The sequence below is a fragment of the Myxine glutinosa genome, chromosome 7 (assembly GCF_964187855.1).
Source record: "Myxine glutinosa chromosome 7, kmMyxGlut1.1, whole genome shotgun sequence".
Taxonomy (NCBI): domain Eukaryota; kingdom Metazoa; phylum Chordata; class Myxini; order Myxiniformes; family Myxinidae; genus Myxine; species Myxine glutinosa.
In genome coordinates, this window is record NC_136267.1 from 146,589,524 (window position 1) to 146,607,115 (window position 17,592).

At 42.1% G+C, this 17,592-nt stretch overlaps 1 protein-coding gene across 2 annotated transcripts in view; it reads right to left on the reverse strand.

Annotated features, from left to right (window-relative positions):
* Positions 1-3,854: 3,854 nt before the first annotated feature.
* Positions 3,855-17,592, reverse strand: part of LOC137431721 (E3 ubiquitin-protein ligase DTX3L) — a 42,262-nt gene continuing 28,524 nt past the window's right edge. For both annotated transcript variants that reach the window (XM_078782387.1, XM_078782388.1), the window contains exons 4-7: positions 10,883-11,100; positions 9,504-10,038; positions 6,095-7,788; positions 3,855-6,048 (exon numbers count right to left, since the gene is read on the reverse strand). In XM_078782387.1, the coding sequence (XP_078638513.1) occupies positions 9,969-10,038; positions 10,883-11,100 (288 nt within the window). In that variant the 3' untranslated portion in view covers positions 3,855-6,048; positions 6,095-7,788; positions 9,504-9,968. The remainder of the gene's footprint in view (positions 6,049-6,094; positions 7,789-9,503; positions 10,039-10,882; positions 11,101-17,592) is intronic.

Below are 17,592 nucleotides of genomic sequence, written 5' to 3' on the forward strand. Positions count from 1 at the left end.
CCTCACCACAAGATTCCGTGAACCATGGATGGGAGGAAGGGTATGACAACTGAAGACGAGATGGGATAAATCTGTGCATGAGAGAGCAATTTACTTTGGAATAATTCCCAGGATGAGTTTATGTCACAGACGGTCGAGATGGGAGACCAGTCCAGATGATTGATGGCTGCTTGAAGACCGTAACAGTTGGCCTGAGTGAAATGTGAGACTCGTCGATGCTGAGGAGGCTCTCTGAGAATGATCAGAGAGATGTCCACTTTAACAAGCACATGATCAGATGAGCCAATTGGAGCAGAAGAAGAGCAGCAGACATTTGCAGGGAAGTTAGTCATAACCAAGTCTAGAAGAGAAGATGCTCCATTGACTTTCTAATTACTATAGCTTCACCCCTCGTGTGAAGACACGTAAACAACTTAAGCTCCAGTTTCCCTGCTTAAATTACATTGAGATGTCTCCTGCGCCTCCACGGTCCATGCTATATACCTATACAATCCTACCTTTACTATGGTATTCCATCATCTACCCCCATAAACGCAACAATATTATAGATTCAGCATTATGTCTGAACCATAGAGGGTCATGATGGAAACTGTGTAGGATTTGTGGTTGAAACGTGTCTGTACGGCATCGTGTTTTTGCAACTTCCGAAGCATGTTTCCTCAGTAGTGAGCATGTTGATCAAATCTGAATGCTGATGGCTCAAAGTGGTATTCGCAAACGACACAAAACCACAAAGCACACAATCGTTGACAATCTTTTCGTGAGTTAGGGATGCAACAAACCACTTCTGGGGTCTGTGTGCAAATTTTTTGACGATCCGAACAGTTGAAAGCTTGGCACAATCTGCATCTTTAACGCTAGAATAACTTGTGATAAACGCAAATGTACACGTCCGTCAATGAGTTGTGCACCCGTGACATTACGCGAATGGACGAAGGCAGGTCATTTTCATAACAGAAGTGAAAATTGTCCAATTTTAAAACTCGATTATCCGGCTTATCAGATTTCTTTATTTTTTTTGTTTTGTGCTAATGGGTCAGGAATAGCATCCTCTAAAGCATATACCTTCAAAAAAAGTTCATGATCGTGTCCCTTTAAGCTTAAGGGCAATTCCCCTTTCTAAACAAAGTTCATTTTCAGTAATCCCCCTCTAAGTTTTTCTTGGTCTCTTCCTCCTCCTTTCCCCCATTGGTGTCCAAAACATGGCTTCTTTAGTCAAATGTCCCTCTTGCTTTCTAATATGTCTTACCCATCACCATCTTTGTTTTTTGCCCTTGCCACAATATCTTTCTCTTGGCCTCCTCCACATGTACTAATTTCTTACCTTCTTTGGCCAGAAAAATCTTTAAAATCCTTCTAAAACATCCATCGTGAAAAACGTTTAGTTTGCATTCCATCTCCTTGCATTTTTCTGTGTTTCTGCACAACATAATAACACTGATTTGACATTGGAATTTAATAGTTTAATCGTGGTTTTCAGTGATAATTGTCTGAGATTCCAAATCTTTGATAAAGTTAAATACTGCTTGAGCTTTTGCAATTGTAGTTAATAGGTCACTTTCACTACCCCCCTTGTTTATCGATAACAGATCCAAGATCAATGAACTTGTAAACTTCCTCTCCATCAACCACAATCTTCCTTTCATCATCAGTATTTATCCTCATTGTCTTGTCTTTCCCATTCACCTTCAAACCCATCTTCTTTGCACTCCAACAAACCTTTTTTGTCTCTATTTTCACATTGTCATACACTTTTGATACCCACAAACACAGGGCATCAGCATAATGACAATCTTCCACTTGGGTTTCATTTCTCCACTTGACACCATCGTGGATTCCTTCTGTCACCTGTCTGATTACCCAGTCTTTGTTTTTGTCTGCATTCCACTTCAAATTGGGGGGGAAATTCTCCATCATGGACAACACTGCAAACGAATCCATCATGCAGCAAATGGTTTTCTCTGCAACCGCTTGTCCGAACGATGCGACACTTTAAACATAGAAGGGACTCCCTATGGATAATATGCTATTGTTAACTATGATGTCATAGGTCACATGATATGTTAACCATATTGGATTCAAGGAAAAAATGGACATCATTTTCTCTGAAATGGCTAAACAAAAAAAACTATAACTTGACATATGACATAATCTCCCCATGGGGTATACAGTATATGATGATAATGATGACGTTATCGGTTGAGTGGTATTTCAGCCATAATTGGTTGAATTGAAATCCTTGTCCAAAAATCTGAAATTTCATATATCTGATCTATGATATAGTGTGAAGATATTAAATTTATGACGTCATAGGTCACATGATATGACAGCCACATTGGAATGAAGGAAAAAGAAAATCGGACATCATTTTCTCTGAAACCACGTAAAAAACATTTTTTTGAAATTCGCATGCGTCATCAACTTCCCATGGGGTATATAGGGCGATAGCAATTATATCATCGGTGAAGTGGTATTCCAGCTATAATTGGTTGAATTTAAATATTTATCCAAAAATTCTGAAATTTCATATATCTGATCTATGACCCGCAATGTGAATGAAGAATTCAATTCATGATGCTCATAACCCATGCCAAGAAACTATGTGACATAATAGGGTGCATGTATGATACGGGTATATGGGACATAATAGCAGTGCGTTCAGTTAACGATAGATGGTATTTTTCTGCAGAATGAATGCGCGAGCCAAGACTATGCACTCTACTAGTGCCATTCCAGTTTGATAAGTCTACTCTTTAGGAGAGCCGTTGGACTGTCTCGCCATTTTTCTCAGAGTTGGCTGAACGGATCTTCGCCAAACTTTCAGAGATTCATCAGAGTGCCTGGGAGTGTTTTAGGCAAAAAAAAAAATTTGAAAAAAAAAAGTTTGTTTTTGGGATTTTAAAGAAAAACTGCTCTATAGTGCCTACATATTTTTGATTAATGACAGTTATATACAAGTACACATTCGCATAAATAAATACAAATCACCAGGCAGTTGACCACAAATAATTAATCAAACAATTCCGGAAGCGGTCGAAGTTGGTGGAAAGGCTTCTTCTTCTTCTTCCTGAACGTTATCAAACTTAACTCAGAAACGTGATCAACGGCACATTCACCGAAAAGGTAAAATGATTATTTGACATTTGTGATGGATTCTGATTTGGATGCAATTGCTTTTCCCTTGTATTTGCCCTCATTTCAAATATGTTAGTTTCTTTTTTGCTTGAGCAACGCCGGATACTCCAGCTATAAACGCTTTTATACTTTACTCGGGGTACAAATACAAATACAACTTGGTCTGGGGGTAACATTGGCTATGTGGCCGCAGCCTCATTCGAGGGAGAGGCGTACATTCTCCTTGTAAATGAGTACCGTGTAGCGCCACCTGGTGATGGTGGCAGAGGGTATTACAATTTCCTTTTTTTACCTGTGCAACACTGAGGTTATGAAGCTCTCTTTGCATGGGAAAAATTTTTCCTCCTTCCCTCCCCCCCCCCCCCCCTGCCCCCAAAACGGAGGTGACTGTCAAAGCCACCTCACCCCCCTCCCAAAATGTAGTATACCTTTCCCCTCCCTCTCCCCTCCCCCCTCCCTCCTCCCTCCCTCTCCTGCTTCCTCCTCCCTCCCCCTCAGCAACGCCTGGTACTCCTGCAAGTTTACAAAAAATAAGAAGAGAAAATACAAATGGAAATGCTAGAAAAAATGATTAATGTCAGATAATCTTCACTGGACTCTAGGATGTGACGGCATGGAAAAGCTTTTGAAATTTCATACCAAATTTCAAAATTATTTCTTGAATTATCCCTTCTTCGTTTCCCAGGTTAAATCACCCGATGACGATGATGACGACAAAGAAGAGTGACTAGGATTTATTACCATCGTGTGGTACAGCTAAATACTGAGCCATCATAACATGTGTGCAAAACAGTTTGACTGTGACAGTGTGTGCTAAACAGTGTACAAAACAAAAAAAGTCAATGAAACTTAACCAAACCGCCCCCAACATACAAGTTAGCCCCCCGTAAACAATTTAACGGGGGAAATTTTTTTATTTTTCTCTTTTGTGGGTGGCATGGAATACTTCTAAATAACCCTCCAAAAAACATTTTTAACCATGGTATACGACTAACAATAAAATGGTGATTTATTTTGCTAAAACAATTTCTAAATTGCAGAGCTTTTATTTCACAATCACAAAAAGATTTAGAATATTTTCTCATGCATATATGAATTGTTAATACAACAGCTAATCAAACAAAATGGATTTGAATTGTCACCAGCATCGACAGCTCTGAAGTCAAACTGAAATACCACAACTGCCAAAGAATCATATATGATATTAGCATAATCGTCTTGCACTCATAAACAAAAACATCATGAATGAAAATCTTAGTTGGAAGAAACAAACATGTTGTGGGTGCAAGAGGCCAGGGGAGAGAGAGCCATTGACTCCATTACAAGCAATCTGAAAGAGATAATCTTCAAAGCTCACAACTATCCTGAGAAATGCAATACGTGGAAGCTTTAGCTGCATTACATGGATGCAAATGTAATTACATTCACGACCGTGGTGCTGAACAATGAAAAGCTTGCAGGCGTAATCCACGCATTCAGTATCAGTAGCCTTTCATCAGAAGGAGTTACATTTATTTTTCAAAATTTTCCTTTTTTTTTTTTGGACAAAGAGCAACAAAAAGAAATTGCTTATTTTTTTTCACAGCCATTTCATGACTTTTTATTGAAACCAACGTATTACTTGATGGATAAATATAACAGGCTTGGCTGAGACCTGTATTTGCCACACAAGCTTCATCCACATTGCCCATGGAATATCACTTTAATGACAGGTTGTAAAGATAAACTCAGGAACCACAACCTAATTTTGGGGAGCAAAACAGTTGCATGATTGGAAAAAAGACGATGGTGAGTGAGGCTTGCAATTCTACCTATTGAATGCACATTTGATTTGTTACTAAAATTCAATCACCAATTGGCCGCCAGTTGCATTATGAGTATGGATGTTAACAGCTTGTGGGTTTTGCAGAAGAAAAAATTTAGGGTCTATTGGGTCCCCTACTATTGGTCTCATGCTAAAGACCTGGGGAGTGCTCAGGGGAATCAAGCCCCACTAAAGCAGTCAAATTTGTGTCACTTTAAAATAATTTGGTTTGATTTTCCAAATTTGAAATAAATTGTCATTAAATATTAAGGAAATTAATTAATTATTCTTCGTGCACAACCGATCTGTCATTGGTTGGGGTTGTGATCTGTCAAATATTGCATTTACAGTGGTGGTCTTTAGTCAGGAAAGAGATCTGCTGGGCATTAATTCATAAAAGTGTTAACATTGGAATCTCATTGGCTTTCATCTCACTTTTCCAAAGTTCATTTGCATTGTCATTTTTAAGACTAAATGTGAAAAGTTTATTTACATGAGCAATGACGTAGACACTGCATGACGTAGACCACTTTCTGATGTACAGTCTGAATATCACATTTTATATCCAGGTTTAATGTAACTCACTCCATATTATGTCGCACTACACTGCACAAAGGTTGTTGTTTTTTGCTCTTGATGGTTTTCAGATAAGCCAATCATTGCTAAGGTGGTGGAATTCAATGATTGTTGTCACAAATAACACATTTTTCAGATTTTAATATCATCTAATGGCATTGTTTTTCAGGGTGAAATAATAAAATGAACTTTAGCCAAAATCTCACACCAAAATTCCATCTCCTGACAGATTACACCCATGCATTACTTAGGTGTGCTATGACACTAGTGTAGGTTTAGCTTTGGAATTTAGCCAGGGTGCCAGCACACAATGGCCTGCGATTTTCAAAAGGCCCTGAGAGGTATTTCATATCCACCAGCAAATGCTAGTAAATGGGACAGCTGGCTTAACATCCCTCTCCTCCAAATATGCTAGGAAATGGGACAGCTGGCTTAACATCCCTCTCCTCCAAATATGCGAGTACATGGGACAGCTGGCTTAACATCCCTCTCCTCCAAATATGCGAGTACATGGGACAGCTGGCTTAACATCCCTCTCCTCCAAATATGCTAGGAAATGGGACAGCTGGCTTGACATACCTCTACTCCAAATATGCGAGTACATGGGACAGCTGGCTTAACATCCCTCTCCTCCAAATATGCTAGGAAATGGGACAGCTGGCTTAACATCCCTCTCCTCCAAATATGCGAGTACATGGGACAGCTGGCTTAACATCCCTCTCCTCCAAATATGCTAGTAAATGGGACAGCTGGCTTAACATCCCTCTCCTCCGAAAGGACGGTGTACTCGGTGCAACGCCCCACATGCCCACACCAAGTGGTTGTTCAATGAGGTTGAGAATCAAACACAGACTTTAAAACATGAGTTCACTCCCTTTTGACCGTCCTGCCAAGACCATCAATATTCGATGTTGCGTCAAATTTACATTCTGCACCACAAAATAATTTAAATTTACCACTTGTGAAGAGCTTGCACTAACGTACTTTATTATCCAATGTTGGTGATTAATAATATGCTGCAGAAGGTTTTGGCCCCAAAAAAAAATAGCCGAACTTTAATTTGATGGAAGCTTTGATTCCGGGTGTGATATTTTTCTTATTCATGACTGGCAAAACAAACATCTTTATGCAGCAACAACAACAAAATTGGAAACGAGCAATATGTAAACCACATTATGTCGCAGACCCACTTAATGTTGGCACGGAGCAGGTGCGACGGCACGCCGACCATATGGATACACTCCTGCACATTGTCATAATAAGTGCGATATACAGGTTGGGGTCAGCAAGTCGATTTCCACTATGTGCTTATGGGCATATTATTCATGTCGTTTGCTGCAGGATAGCAATGTTGTAAAAGCTGTGGTAAATTTGTCCAGATGTATTGATGTGCATCAAATTTAGTGACCTTGCATAGGTTCATTCAAAATTCATCGACTTCCACCAGCAAAGAAAAGTGATGCAATACGACATGGTAATAAGTACAGTATAAATATCCTCGCAGATTCTATGATTACAAACATCCAACAGCTGTCAGAAACAGACCCTTGACATCGCTAACCGTACAAGTTTCAAAGAACCTAATTTTATGAACACAATTGCAAAATAAACTATCAAGGAATTTTAAGCTCGTTGCATTAACCTTCGGACGACCATTGAGACAAAAAGGTCTTGAAGTTTAAACATACCGATTTGGGGTATACCTGTACCCCATTGCTCAAAAGTGCACACCAATCCCCAACAAAGAGCATAAAGATAAATTAAAAAATTTAAAAAGTAAAATATTTATTGCCCCCATGTAGATCTACCAAAATTGATAAAGTATCAAATACTTCAGAACACGGCAAAAACAAATCCTTGCCGAGACAACAATAAAAACGTCAAAATAATTACTTGAATATATCAGAGAGGAAGTATTATCCAAATGAGTCATGACTAGAATGGCACTCAGTAGAGCGCAAACATCCGCCAGACTGACCAATTTGTTTTATATCCCACCGATAGGCCGGATAGGCTGAGCTGAACCAAAATCGAATTGGCTTGTTCTCGTCACCTGACCTACTCATCCACCTAATTATCATAATCCATGCACAACTTTTTGATATGTCATACGATTCGTTTTAGTCATATATCCCAATGGTAAAGAATTACTTAAAATTAAAAAATTCTCATATCCCGATGCGGATTCAGATCTTCAGCAAAATCAAATCAATTTTTACTTGTCACACTCCCAATTTCGTCAGAATCCGTCCTTAACCTGTATGTGTGTGTGTGTGTGTATATATATATATATATATATATATATATATATATATATATACAGTGGGGAGAACAAGTATTTGATACACTGCCGATTTTGCAGGTTTTCCCACTTACAAAGCACGTAAAGGTCTGTAATTTTTATCATAGGTACACTTCAACTGTGGAAGACGGAATCTAAAACAAAAATCCTGAAAATCACATTGTATGATTTTTAAGTAATTAATTTGCATTTTATTGCATGAAATAAGTATTTGATCACCTACCAACCAGTAAGAATTCCGGCTCTCACAGACCTGTTAGTTTTTTCTTTAAGAAGCCCTCCCATTCTCCACTCATTACCTGTATTAACTGCACCTGTTTGAACTCGTTATCTGCATAAAAGACGTCTCCAGACCGTCTCCGACCACAAAGACCGCAAAGACCGACCGCAAAGCCGTCTCCAGACCTGTCCACACTCAATCAGACTCCAACCTCTCCACAATGGGCAAGACCAGAGAGCTGTCTAAGGACATCAGGGACAAATTTGTAGACTTGCACAAGGCTGGGATGGGCTACAGGACAATAGGCAAGCAGCTTGGTGAGAAGGCAACAACCGTTGGCGCAATTATTAGAAAATGGAAGAAGTTCAAGATGACAGTCAATCTCCCTCGGTCTGGGGCTCCATGCAAGATCTCACCTCGTGGAGCCTCAATGATCATGAGAAAGGTGAGGGATCAGCCCAGAACTACACGGCAGGACCTGGTCAATGACCTGAAGAGAGCTGGGACCACAGTATCAAAGAAAACCATAAGTAACACACTACGCCGTCATGGATTAAAATCCTGCAGCGCACGCAAGGTCCCTCTGCTCAAGCCAGCGCATGTCCAGGCCCGTCTGAAGTTTGCCAATGACCATCTGGATGATCCAGAGGAGGAATGGGAGAAGGTCATGTGGTCTGATGAGACCAAAATAGAGCTTTTTGGTTTAAACTCCACTCGCCGTGTTTGGAGGAAGAAGAAGGATGAGTACAACCCCAAGAACACCATCCCAACCGTGAAGCATGGAGGTGGAAACATCATTCTTTGAGGATGCTTTTCTGCAAAGGGGACAGGACGACTGCACCGTATTGAGGGGAGGATGGATGGGGCCATGTATCGCGAGATCTTGGCCAACAATCTCCTTCCCTCAATAAGAGCATTGAAGATGGGGCGTGGCTGGGTCTTCCAGCATGACAACGACCCGAAACACACAGCCAGGGCAACTAAGGAGTGGCTCCGTACGAAGCATCTCAAGGTCCTGGAGTGGCCTAGCCAGTCTCCAGACCTGAACCCAATAGAAAATCTTTGGAGGGAGCTGAAAGTCTGTGTTGCGCAGCGACAGCCCCGAAACCTGAAGGATCTGGTGAAGATCTGTATGGAGGAGTGGGCCAAAATCCCTGCTGCAGTGTGTGCAAACCTGGTTAAGAACTACAGGAAACGTCTGATCTCTGTAATTGCAAACAAAGGTTTCTGTACCAAATATTAAGTTCTGTTTTTCTGATGTATCAAATACTTATTTCATGCAATAAAATGCAAATTAATTACTTAAAAATCATACAATGTGATTTTCAGGATTTTTGTTTTAGATTCCGTCTTCCACAGTTGAAGTGTACCTATGATAAAAATTACAGACCTTGACGTGCTTTGTAAGTGGGAAAACCTGCAAAATCGGCAGTGTATCAAATACTTGTTCTCCCCACTGTATATATATATATATATATAAAATATCGTTTTTAGCCCTAAAGCTGAATCACTTTTAAAATTTATGTATCTGGATCCACATTCGGATCTTCACCAAAATCTAATCATTTAGTCCTCATCACCCACCCAACCGGCCCACCATATTTCATCCGAATCCATCTACAACTTTTTGAGATATCCTGCACACAAAGAGACAGACAGACAGGGGTGAAAACACAATGTCCGTACATCACAGATGGTGAAGGTAACAAGTGCTACACATGATTGTTGTTATTTATTTATTTATTTATTTCCCTCCATAAATAAAATACAAGTGACTAAATTAATTTTGGGTAAAAAATAATAATAAAGAAAGCATCTTTTTTTCGAATCAAGAAAGTATTTTTGGAATGTTGTGCTAATTTATCCTTTGTAGTTATTTACCGCCCTTCAAACCACTTATCTTCCTGCAATCGCAATGCAACATCAGCAGCTTAAAAAATTCCCTTTGCTCTCAATTCCTCTTGCACACGCTTCAGGTAATCTGGATCTGGATATCCGTAACTGCAAAACAAAGAGCCAATTCACATTGTAAGTTAAATACAGAATGAATTATATGCAATACAAGCAATTCTGTCAATCGGTTTAATCACACCACAAAGGTGTACTGTACATAAGAATGCCTACCTCCTTCCCCACCCTTCTACACTAGAGATCGTAGAATTGCTAGCAATCATCTTCAATAGTGCAGGTAGTGGTGTCTGAAATGCCAGTATGACATCTGCAATCTATTTCACTGACATCAGTAATAAGATGTCACCTTTTATCATTTCTGAACAAGTGAAACAGTAAGTTTTGGTACTTTGTTGGGAGGGTGTCCACAATCAACATCTATACCAGCTGTAAGAGCACAGGTAGTCTTGTGGCGAGATGCAAACTATTTTATGTAATCCAAAGAAAGGCCCAGCAATAGAAAGTAAACTCACCCAGATTATTATCACATCCTTCAAAGAAAAATGTCAAGAGCTGTTTTCCGGGAGTGACATATCATCCTGTGACACTAAACTTTCTTCAGTGTCTGATAATCGTAAGAACCAATCAAACTTGGTGGCCCACACTCTCCACCATGCCCTGCCTTCATTAAGAAACTCCAAGCGTACAAGTCTTGAAGTAACATCATTCCACAACATCACCCTGTCGCTCTGCAGGAAATATTCAATTCTCACTTTGTTCCCCCACAAGGACTGGCATGCATATCTCAAAAATTTATTTCTGCGAGTGTATAATCTCTGGAGCTACCGTGCCTCACTACCGGCTATAATCTATCTAATACAGGTCATATATTTAGGCATCGTTAAAAAAATAAAACTCGACAATGCATTCCAAAGATGCCGATTTGGAATCTTACAGCATTGGTCCACCGTGAATGCTGGTTTTGTGATGAATGTCATTCCAAGTGACGACGTCGTCCATGCCGGTTGTACGGGAAGTACCAATGGTGAAAACGAGCCGCTGTTTAAAAGCCCTCTGAAGCAACCCCAGGACATGGCCTCCCTCAGGGTTATCTGGTAGGAATGCTGTGCGGAATGTTCCATGATAAGGGTGCCCTGGATGGGGATGTTCTGCCTGTGGATGTGGAACATTGCCAACGAATCATACCAAAATACTCGATTTGGTGTCTAAGACTGCGATACATTCGATCGTTACTTATCCAATCGCAACCAAACTTGACAGGAGAACTAAAGGTCGCACGATGGAGGTTGTAGTGACTTCATTTCCCCTCCCTCCTCTCAAAGAGGATTTCCCACCTTCAGCGAAATCCGTGTTAAGTTGCCAAATTTTGGCATTTTTCCAAGGCCGCTTCTCATAACAAAGGTAATTTCTGTGTGTATAATGATAAGAACTCATTATAAGAACACAATATTAATGTTGTTGCAAACCAATATTAATACTAACAAAAGGGAGAAATGCTTTGCAATACATGTCCCCTACCAAGTAATCATGCCTTAATTTGGCCAGTGTATAATGCCGCGTTCTGTGCTGGCAATAATAAAAAATAACCTGATGGACATACGCATACCTGAAGCACAAACATGCATACAGCTTATGAGAATATATAAATACATCGTGGTTAAATACCTGGAATCATTCCAATTACACTGGGCCATGGACTGTCACCCAGGCCTAAAGCCTAAGGCCTGCCAATCTGTGCTGCTTCATGGAATGGTGGCACATTATTTTAATTGGGGTGGAGTCAGACCAGCTGTCCAGCCAATGGGTGTAAAGCAGTGGGGTGGAGTCAGGGCAGCTGAAAACGAAAACTGACCCATGTATAATATGTGATGTTCTCTATGTCCATAAAGTACATAACTGTGGAAAATTGGGGAAACGTGCCAAAACCAAACTTGTTCTGTAACTTGTCAAAATAAAGCCATGCACCAAGTTTCAGTTGAATATGTTAAAGTTGAATATGTTCAATATGTTTCAATTCAATATGGAAGGGTGGCAGGTCTGCAAAACCACAGCTGGGTTGGACAGACAGACAGATGGAGAGCAAACCTATAACCCCTTCTGGTGAAACTGGTAGGGGACTCATAATATCCCCTCTCCATAAGGAGTTTTTCTTCTTTGGCCAACTGTTATGTTAACGTGTATAAAGAGATTATCTTGGCCTATCGTAGGTAAAGCCTAGCAGAAGTAAAAAATATTATAAACCACACACATGTATGATAACCTTTTTAAACCGTCGCTGCTGCTGTTTAACACAAAACTGAAACATTTGGAGGAATCCCGACATCCTTGAGGAATTCTATGCTTATCACGTCCATCACAGACCAATGGACCAGAGCCTATAGATCTACTGTAATCTATATACCCCAGAGAGGATAATAACATGACCTTGCCTGTCGCTCCCATAGTAGTGGAGTGGCTTATGGAAATGATCGTGACACGCTGGCCCAAAGCACTAAATTTGGCAAAGTTATACTTTAGGACCATACAAAACTTTTGAGAGGGGGCTGCCAGATTTTCGAGGCCCAGGTCAAGGTCAGGTCAAGGTCAAAGGTCAAATTATGTGTTTGTCACGTTTTTGCCATATCCAGCTCATAGCTGTCATAGAAACATTATCTCAGTGTCTAAATAATCATTTTTAAGGACAAGGAATCCATTTGTATTATGGAAAATATCCTCAGGTGCTGCCATATTGTATTTCAAGGTCAGGTGAAGGTCAAAGGTCAAATTATGTGTTGGTCATTTTTGCATCGGTGTTTTTGACGTACATCGATACGCTGAGGGAGGATACTGGATTGGCCAGTACAGAGGAGGTCGCGGCCTGCATGACTTATGCTTCACAATTTCCACGACAGAGACAGTCCTGTGCATGGCAGTCCTGCGTTCCTGCACGTGCAATTCTTTGAACAAGTGGGTGTCGCCTTACATCCGCACTTGAGTAGTTCTCTACAACTAAGAGCAGCAGCTGACAGGGTTGTCCAGGTTGGACGCCACCCGGTATCTGCTTTGGTCCACCCAAAGCCATCTGGATTTGGTGCAGCTAGGATGGGCTTCAGACTCTCTCTCCAAATGCTGGCTTGGTACAGGCATCAATTTAAATGCTGGAGCAGTGCGTTCTGAGTTGGAGGAAGCTTCTCCATCATCTTCACTCTCCTTGGGAATAGCTCCTGTCGAAGGTCATTCACATTGACATGTGGGGTTGTGTTGTCGTACATGATACAGGTAAACCCCTCGATCACATTGAATGCTGGAGATGTAATCACCTGTGGAACAAACGCAGTCAGGGACGTAATGGTGAATCCTTCTGTGGCTGTCGGGTAAGCTTTCCATGCCTTCCAAGCTGACTTTTTGCCTTTACCACTGAATTGGGATGTTACATCAGAGCCAGAGAATGCATGGAAAAACGGCAGAGCACGAGCTTTGTCTTCCCCAAGTTCCTGGCAGATTGAGTTGACATGGTAATAGCGGAAGTGTTTACCAGTACCAAAGCCAACCCATAGTTGCATACCTGGATGGTGCTGCACAAGATCATGAAACACTCCCACCGGAATCACAATCACGTCTGTGTCTACGGTTCTGATGAGAACAGTAGTCGCCCCTTCCCTTAGGGCATCGTTTACATGAAGACATATTCTACTGTCTGCTTCTTCGTGATCACTCTCTCCCATTGTGATGTTAGCCTGATTCGATTGGACTCGTGGACCAGATGTAATGTAAACCTGTTTGGTAAGCGGATAGTCGTGTTTGACTACGTCCTCCGTCAGCAGTGCGAAAAGCTCCTCCTTGTTGGTAGGACCCTGTAGAAAGCCAGCGAAGTTACTTGGTAACTTCGTATTGCGGGATACCTTTCTACGTAATCCTTTCCCTCGTTTCTCTCGAGTTGTGGCTTTGAGCCTATATGGCCGTCACCTGGTGGAACTTCCCATAATAGTAATGGATTCATTGACTAAATATGTTGGTTATGTGACTAAGACCAAGTTTTTTAGGTTATATATAAGCTGGATATTGCAAAAACATGACAGACACATAACTTGACCTTTGACCTTGACCTGACCTTGACCTGGGGCTCGAAAATCGGGCAGCCCCCTCTCAAAAGTTTTGTATGGTCCTAAAGTAGAACTGTGCCAAATTTGGTCCTTTGGGCCAGTGTGTCACGATATCACTTAAATTTGGACTTTAGCCACCCCACTATAGGGAGTGGGTCTATTGTACATCAAATACATCATTTCATCCCAAAATATAATCAATAGCCGAAGCCAAACTCCTTACAAAGTTCCAGTTTTTCCTTTCTGAGAGCTTGCTTCTATATCGTGTCAAATTCCATGCAACCCCTCATTCCTCCCCACACCCATTATTTGTCCTTCCATGAGGCTTGACTTTGAATATAAACATATAACCACCTTTAGAGGCCATTTTTCCCCACAAAGCAGGGGTTGGCCTTTTTCGGGGACCGTGGTTGTTGTTGTTTTTTGGTCCCCTTTTTGAAGCAATGTTTTACGGCCGGATGCCCTTCCTGACGCCAACCCTTTTTGCCGCCTTTAACGACAAACAGGGAATTACCAGTGAACTGGTACTCAATTAGCCGACCTCGGAAGGATGACAGGCTGAGTCAACCCCCCTGGCATTAATTCAGCGATTGACCGGGATTCGAACCCAGGATCCTAGGATCCTAAGCTGGCACCCTAGCCACTCGCCCAACACCAGCCCACTAGCCCAACGCCCAATTTGAATATAATATATATAATTATATATATATATACATGCACCCACGGACATACTTGGTATTTGGTTAATTACCCCATTTCACCTGTGGGAAGGGATCTCAAATTAATATCATTAGTATTGTCGTGCGGCCGCCTCTGATGAAAATCAGGCGGTCACGGAAGCCGATTGCGAAGGCCTTAGCTCTCGAGGCGAAAACTCAATGGCGGACTCAAAGACAGAAAGCTATACAAAATTGCGTGGGGTGGAGGGGTTGTTATAATATTATTATAAATATTTACCTGTTATTATTATAATTATAAAATTATTATAAAATAGCAAGACCCCTGCAGTCTTACCTGTTCTCGGGGCGTCTCCAATGCCGCTGCAAATTAAATAAACCACACGGAAAACTGCATTCAGGTATATACAGAAAATAATACAAGGATTTATTTACAAGGATAGCGGGACAGGAAAATACGCGCCGGTAATAAATGTCCAAATCGGGACGTCCCCACACACTGATTTCGGATACGAGACAAGGGAAAATGAATTAAGGAAAATAAAACGTTCGTTATGTATTTGTGAAATGTGGGGTGCGGCCCTATCTGTCAGTAGTGGTGCGTCCGTCGTCCAACGCGGCCCCCTCAGTCTGCCTCGCTCATGCGCTACACCAGGCCTCGATGCGACTCGCTCTGCGGCACGCCACGAGGTCCCTCGCTCCAGTACCAATGCACCACCAGGAACCAAAAGCACCACGCGTCCAACGCAGGGCCAGCGATCCCCACACAAAGCCAATCTCCAACCCGAAGGGGCCGATCTCCAACACGAGGTCCAGCGCGAAGAGAGACAAAAAGACAAAGAGCAAAGAGAGACCGTGCAGCGCCCTCCCCCTGGCCAATCAACAGTCCTCCTGTGCGTGGCCTCCCAGCCTTGCTCGATGTCTGACGCCCACACCGGTGTTGTACGTGGCCCTTGCCTGCTTGTCTTCCACAGTCTTTGTAAGGGAAGGGAATTTAATTACTGTTGCACTAAGTATCTAAGTGTTTATATGAGTATGCATTGCCATAAGGGACAAAGGTTTGGTGACAGGGGACGACGACGAACAAAGGAATCTCATCCAATGGTCATCCATAATCCCTGCACAATTTAGCACGCCCTGCTCCGTCGTAGCGGGGACACCAATACAGCTTATCCCGACAAACCGGACTAACATATAACTTATTACAGGGTAGATTCCCTATCGCGACAGTCGAAGCATGTTACCCATACAGATCTACCTGGCTCTAGATATTCATTTTCTCCCCCCGACATCACAGTATTTTCTGTTTAAGGAAAAAAGACTGGTTCACAGAGACAATCGCAAACTCTCCGCACAGGGAGGAAAGGAAGAGGGAAAAAGATTATAGATGGGATATGACGTGTGCAGTGGGGTTGCTTGATTTTTTACATAATTATTTTATCATTCATTTTTGATCAGGAACCGCCAGTGATTATTTCATGATATAATCTATTCTTTAGTTTTAAGTCTCGTGATTCCTTCAGTCTGCACATGATTAATGTCTAACTCTTTCCCCTATGTAATATGGTATAAGTCTTGCACCGATCAGCAAAGCTGGTTCATGGAGCACAAGTAAAAATGAACTTTTATTTTGAATCTAAATTAAAATTAAATATATATATACATTGTCGAGTGACTCCCCTTGGTTAATCCCGGGGAAATCACACACAGCGAAAGCCAGCTTTAACTCCAAAGGCGTTCAGTTCAAATAGCAGATTTTATGTATATGCACGGAGAAAGAAAGAGGATGGGAGTAGGCTGAAGAGTTTACCTTCACGATCGCCGGCAGTTCCAAAGCCTGCAAAGAAAATAACTCACACAAACACAGATTTAGAAATATACAGAGAAAATAATGATAAGATTTATTACAATGGAGGTCAGGACAAGAAGAGCGCGATGATAAAAAAATATTGTTCCGACATGGAGCGCTCCCATACCAGACTGATAACACAGACGAAGGGAAGATACATAAAAAATAACCATGTGTTTGTGTGCACTTAGCTCTGAATAACTCGAGGGCTTCGTCAGGGTTTCAACAGGGTCTGTGAATGGGTCCGGCCGGGGTGACCGCGCTGGCGGGAACTAGGCCTTGTTGCGCCCGTTCGCACCGCAGCGTTCGCATCAGGCCTCGTCACGCTGCAGCAAGCCGCGCCCGTCCACACGTCGTACGCTCAGAGAACTGCAGTTCCCGTTACCTCTCCTGGTTTCCCGGTGGCGTACTCGACATGGTCGGTCCAAGCACGAGAGCGCAAGGAAGGACAAAGGAACAAGAGAGAGGAAGGCGAAAGCAAAGGCAATAGATGAGGGCAAGCGAGCAAGGGCGGAGGGCAAGAAGAAGAGAGAAAATGTCAGTGCTTGAGTGCTTTTATCGGCCGTCTAGGGACGTCACCGGCGCTTCTCTTCCACTCAGCGCAGTCCAACACGACCTTGTCCAGTTATCCACCTATCAGCATGCAGTCTGCCTCTGACATCAGCGGTGGTCTTCACCAATCGGCGCACTCCTTACTTCTCGGCCTTCCTTCCACCAATCCGCGGGAAGCTTCTTGCCCCGCCCCTGGCCAATCATGAGTCCTTCCTTACTCAATCCTTCCCATTGGTCAACTCCCACCCAATAGCGAGTCGCTTCTTGCTCCGCCCCGGCCAATCACGAGTCTCAGGGGCGTGTCTTCGGCCTGCTTAACTGTGTGTGCTTGCCATGCGGGATTGTTAGCCCTGGTGCTTGATGCCTGACTTCCGGTTGGGTTTTATTGTTTATTTGGTTTAATTAATGGGCATTTAAATGTGGGATTCTAACTAGTGTCTATGGTGTGGTGCCAAAAGGGACAACGGATAAATCACATAGGGTA